This window comes from Rhincodon typus, unplaced genomic scaffold (genome assembly GCF_021869965.1).
Source record: "Rhincodon typus isolate 14 unplaced genomic scaffold, sRhiTyp1.1 hic_rhity00013682, whole genome shotgun sequence".
NCBI lineage: Eukaryota > Metazoa > Chordata > Chondrichthyes > Orectolobiformes > Rhincodontidae > Rhincodon > Rhincodon typus.
The window spans coordinates 1-6,129 of record NW_025979320.1 but is presented as its reverse complement, the minus strand read 5'-3'; the positions used below and the strand labels follow the sequence as shown (position 1 = coordinate 6,129).

General features: G+C 44.4%; 1 protein-coding gene across 1 annotated transcript; it reads right to left on the bottom strand.

Moving 5' to 3' along the window:
* Positions 1 to 598: 598 nt before the first annotated feature.
* Positions 599 to 6,125, bottom strand: LOC109913203 (lysozyme C-3-like; the record flags this gene model as incomplete). The annotated part of the gene is made up of 3 exons (XM_048594727.1): positions 599 to 680; positions 2,967 to 3,143; positions 6,002 to 6,125. Coding segments are annotated over 3 exons (383 nt in total), but the record flags the coding sequence as incomplete, so codon positions are not given.
* Positions 6,126 to 6,129: the final 4 nt, after the last annotated feature.

Here is a 6,129-nt window from a genome sequence, read left to right as displayed (position 1 = left end):
ACATACAAGATGATCAGAGGATTAGATAGGGTGGACAGTGGGAGCCTTTTTCCTCGGATGGTGATGGCTAGCACGAGGGGACATAGCTTTAAATTGAGGGGTGATAGATATAAGACAGATGTCAGAGGTAGGTTCTTTACTCAGAGAGTAGTAAGGGCGTGGAATGCCCTGCCTGCAAAAATAGTAGACTCGCCCACTTTAAGGGCATTTAAATGGTCATTGGATAAACATATGGATGATAATGGAATAGTTTAGGTTAGATGGGCTTCAGATTGGTTTCACAGGTCGGCGCAACATCGAGGGCCGAAGGGCCTGTACTGCGCTGTAATGTTCTATGTTCTAGTATGGCTTACATGTGACCCATAGAAATGCGGCTTAATCTTAACCGCCCAAGAGGTAGCCAACTAAATCACTCAGCAGGGTTTGAGAACACTCTAACTAATCTCTGTTTATTTTTGAGGTGTTTGTGTGTACCCACAGCATCGTTGCAATATTGAAAATCTGATTATAGGAAACTGTTGTGTTTCATCACTCAATTATAACCTCAATGTTTAAACACTTTAAAAGAGAGAGAAAAAAGATTCAGACTTTAACATACCAGGCCTCCATTCCTTGTTGATTCACTATTATTGCTGCACAATTGATGTCAGGTTCTATGTTTGCGTCATTGTGGAGGAAAACTACAACAAAAAAAAAGTGAAAATTAGAAACTAAATATTTCTGAGCTGTTGTATGGGCCAGGGTTGGAAATACTGAGAATGGATGGTGTTTGATGTTCTAGATGGTGTGCTGTGGTGTCATGAGGGTCTACATTCAGCAGATCAGCAGTGAGTGGAGACAACATGAGCATCTGTAGAAAATGTCAGGCCTTTCCTACTCAACAAGGTTCCACAATCACCAATGAGATGGATGGGCAGTGAACCTGCCTATTCCCATTGGGTCAGAGGGTAAAGAATGCTGGCCAGGACACCAAGACAGGCTCATTCTCACTTTTATTAGATCATAATCATCGAATCCCTACAGTGTGGGAACAGGCCCTTCTGCCCAGGAAGTCCACACTGACCCATCCCCCTATTACCCACCTAATCTACACATCCCTGAACACTATGGGCAATTTAGCATGGCCAATCCACCTAGCCTGCACATCTTTGGACTGTGGGAGGAAAGTGGAGCACCCAGAGGAAACCCACACAGACACGGGGAGAATGTGCAAACTCCACACAGTCGCCCGAGGGTGGAATCGAACCTGGGTCCCTGGTGCTGTGAGGCAGCCGTGCTAACCACTGTGCTGCCCCAAATGGCACAATCTGGGTCATTCTGTATCTGCAGCACATCTTACACCGTGTGAGAGATTTCTTTATCTGTTCAAATCAATGGTTAAAGTTTATTGGACAAGGGGTCAAATAATCTTCCTTTTTGACCATCACCCATTCTTTTCCTATTAGCTGAGGTGAAAATGTCACTCTGTACCAAATGGTTTCATGGAAACTGTACCATCCCCCTGAACCAGCTCATTCTAAGGACAGTTTCTCTAACAGTGCAGCACTCCCTCAAGTCCTGGAGTGGGCCTTCTATCTTCCAATCTGGAGAAAATTAACAATGGAGTCAAGCTTCTATGTGTCACAATCACAGGTGGAGGAGACTGTCATAGAATCATAGAATCCCTACAGTGTGGAAACAGGCCCTTTGGCCCAACAAGTCCACACCGAACCCCAGAGCATCCTACCCAGGCCCGTTCCCCAATGACCCACCTAATATACACCCTCTACCTCCCTGAACACTACAGGCAATTTAGCATGGCCAACCCACCTAACCTGCACATCTTTGGACTGTGGGAGGAAACCCACGCAGACATGGGGAGAATGTGCAAACTCCATGCAACAGTCGCCCGAGGCTAGAATCGAACCCAGGTCCCTTGCGCTGTAAGGCAGCCATGCTAACCACTGTGCCACCCCGTCATGTCCTTCCAGAATGGGTCCACCATTGGAAAATGGAATATTACAAGGAATTGCACAGAATATAAGCACAGAGACAGGCCATTCATCCCAACAAGTCATTCTGAGGTTTATGCTCCACTCCTCCCAGCTGCTTTCATCTAACTCTCCCAGTGGAACCTCTATTGTCTTCCCACTCTTACACTGATCTCGTAACCCTTATATACATCTGCCTGTACAATTGAACATCAATGCATCTTATGATGAGAGTGTTCAGCATTCTCATCATTCTCCAGGTGAGCAGCCAATTATGGAATTCTTGATTTTAGTGTCAAATTGTATTGTGGTAATGTTAGTGATCTAGGTATCCAGAAACTGGGATTAGTAATCAAAGGATATGATTCAAATTGCACCCTGGCTACTGGGCCATTTAAAATCAATTAATTCCATGAAGTCTGAACAAAAAAAAAACTGGTATCAATAATGGTGCAATTGGATTGTCATAAAACTCACCTGATTCAGCAATGTCCTTCAGGGAAGGAAATCTGTTGTCCTTACCTGGTCTGGCCTACACGTGACTCCAGAGCCACAGCAATGTGGTCCACTCCCAATAGAGGCGAGCAATCTCACAACCACCTTCTCATTAGCAAAAACAATGGCCCTACTGGTGATGCCCTTTCCCACAAATTAACACAAAAGAAATTTGATTTCTTGGTGAGCATCTTGGGTTTTAGAGTTACTTTTCACCACAAGTGGAAACACCAACATAGGAGCCTCAGTTAATGTGTTGATAGTTTGCCTCTTAGCCATATTCAAGGGAAAACAGGGACCCAGTCTATTCATCTTTTCCTGATGATTATAGCTTTGCAGTTTGGCTGTCACCTTTGAATTTTTTTCCACCCACTTCATTGTCTCCAAGTCAATTTTGAGGGACAGTTGCCTGAGGAAATTAGAGCTTTCCAACTGCATATTCTTTATTTGCAAAGGAATGAAAAATTAAAGTTGAGATTAACAGTGTATTGGTTCACTTACAGTTACAGTTCATGTTACAGCCATTGGGACCATTTGGAAACATTACATCTGAGCACCACCATTTACTGCTGATCTGAAAGATCCCATAGTCTCCTGACTGGATTTCTCCATTATTTCCTCTCTCGTCGTATTTTGCAAGTGTGTTGTATTGACTCTCATAGTGGGCCATGCACACCCCTAGAATAAAAACAAATGAAAGAAGAAGCTAATACTCTGGGTACATGGGTGCAAGTCTCACATAGAAAGATAGCAAATAAGAGCAAGAATGGGCCTTTGAGTTGGCTTCGCCATTCAATATAATCATGGCTGATTATCCAACTCAGACCCTTTTGCCCACTTTCACCCCATACCTTTTGATTTTACCATTACAGATGGTGAGATTTGAATTAAATTAATAACCATAGAGTTAAAAATCTAGTCTAATAACAACCATGAAACCATTGTACATTGACATTAAAAACCCATCTCGTTCATTAATATCCCTTTAGGGAAGGAAATCTGCCATCCTTCCCTCCTCTGGCCTACATGTGACTCCAGCATCACAGACATGTTGTTTATTCTTAAATGTGCTCTGAAGAGGCAATAAGACATTCAATTGTATCCAATCATACAAAGCTGAAGCAAAGGAATGAACCTGGCTTTGAAGTAGGGTCTGGAAAAGGCAATGGCAAACCCGGCCCTGCTGACCCGACAAAGTCCCAGGTGTGTTAAAATTGGCAGAGGTATAGAACATAGAACACAGAGCAGTACAGCACAGTACAGGCCCTTCGGCCCATGATGTTGTGCCGAAATTTTACCCTAAACCTAAGGTCTATCTAACCTCCACCGCTACCTTATACTATCATCCATATGCCTATCTAATAGCCGCTTAAATGCCCCTAATGAGGCCGACTCCACTACCCTTTCCAGCAATGCATTCCATGCCCCTATCTTACAGATGAGTCACCAGCAGTCTGAAATAGTCCTACTCACAGTATCATACCTTATAGACAATGCCCAAGTCACAAGTACAAAGGAAGGTGGTTATGGTTGTTGGAGGTCAGTCATCTCAGCTCCAGGACATCTCGACTGGAGTTTCAGAGCATATTCAAAGCAACTAGGGATGGGAAATGAATAATGGCCCAGCCAGCACTGCCCACATCCCATGAATGAATAAAATATCATTCCATCAATAATACTGAAGACTTGTGCTCCAGAACTACTGCACCCTTAAACATGTTCAAATTCGAAGTCATTTCCATCAAATCCCTATAGTGTGGGAGCAGGCCATTCATCCCATTGAGTCCACACCCTAACCCTTTGAAGAGCAAACCAAACCAACCCCTCCACCCTATCTCTATAACCTGCATTTCCCACGGCTAACCCACTTAGCCTGCACATCCCTGGACACGATGGGCAATTTCCCATGGCCAGTCCACCCTAACCTGCACATCTTTGGAGTGTGGGAGGAAACCGGAGCAGCTGGAGAAACGCATGCAGACACGGGGAGAATGTGCAAACTGCACGCAGGCAGTTGTCCGAGGGTAGAATCAAACCTGGGTCTCTGGTGCTGTGAGGCTGCAGTGCTAACCACTGAGCCACCATGCTGGACCATGCCATACCATGCCACACAGTCTAAAAGCATCTACCTGGCAATCAAACAGCATTTGCTTATCAATGACCTGATCATTCAGTCTGGGTTTTGCCAAGACAATTTATCACAGCCTTGGTTCAAATTTGGACAAAAGAACTGAATTCCAGACGTGAGGTGAGATTGTCCTTGACATCAAGGCTGCATCTGACCAAGTGAGGCACTGAGGAGCCCCAGCAAAACTAGAATCAATGGGAATCAGGGGGCAAACCCTCCACTGGTTTGACTCATACCTGGCACCTCGGAAGGTGGTGGTGGCTGTTGAAGGCCAGTCATCTCAACTCCAGAGTGCCCTAGGCCCAACCACCTTCAGCTACTTCATCAATGACCTTCCCTCCATCATAATATTCAAGGCTGTGAACCTAGTGCAGGAAAGTGGGACTCGCGTAGATAATAGTGTATTTTAGCCAGTATAGACTTGATGGGCCGAAGGACCTCTGTACTGTATGATTCTATAAAACCAGAAGTATGGATGTATGTGATGTTTCCGCAATGTTCAGCACCGTTCAGGAGTCCTCAGATGCTGAAGCAGTGCATGTCTAATTACAACAAGACCCGGGCAATACACAGGCTTGGGCTGTCACGTGCCACACAAGTGCCAGGCAATGATCATCTCCATCAAGGTAGAACCTAACCATCTCCCTTTGACATTCAATGTAGCAGCCTCTGTGGAGAATCAAAATCCCTGAAATCCAGAGGCATGATGAGAAGAAATAATGCTCAGAAAAAGTCCTCCTTGATCTGCTTAGGTGGTCAAAACTGATCAAGGAGCTTACAGAGGCTAAGTGTAACTTATAATGACAGTTACCTTCTAAGCGATGTGAACTGTGCACAGTCAGGAATGAAATCAGCTCTTTCTTAGTGTTGGAGTCAGCTGCTTGTGCACCAGCTAACTCCAGAAGCTCAGGCAGTGAGGTTCTAAGAAGATCCTGCCAAACATGGGTTATGGTCAATGATACTGCAGATGCTGCAGTGATCTGTCATTGCCTTCTGCTAACACTCTAACTCTTACCATCAGCCAGCCATTGTGCATATTGAAAGGATTTACAGGTTAACCATCAACGTCTTTTGCCATTTAATGAACAAACCTTCCATTGTCAACAAGTCTGAGAGTGGGACTCGAAAGCAAAGCTGTGACTCAGAGGCAGAGTTACTCTGCATTATACTGCAAAGCCTTCTAACAGAGGCTTATAGCTCTCTGTAAAAAGAACTACCCACCATTAGGTCTATTCCTAATCATTCTTTGTTTAAAATAAAGATAAATTTATTCACTCTAGACCAGGCTCAGACATTCCTCACCCCACCTTGGCTCACTCACTGACTTACAAAACCATAAAGACGAAATACAGTCTCTAAACTATGAATGCATTTGCCACGACTGAGATAGGATTGAGATGTTACTCACAGTCAGCCACACTGTATTTGGGGAATTCAGCCAGGATGGAATTCTTTACAATGCGAGCAAATTCACATCTTGAAAGGACTCTGGCGCTGGAGACAGTGAGCAGGACACTGAGAACAACAAGTATCTTC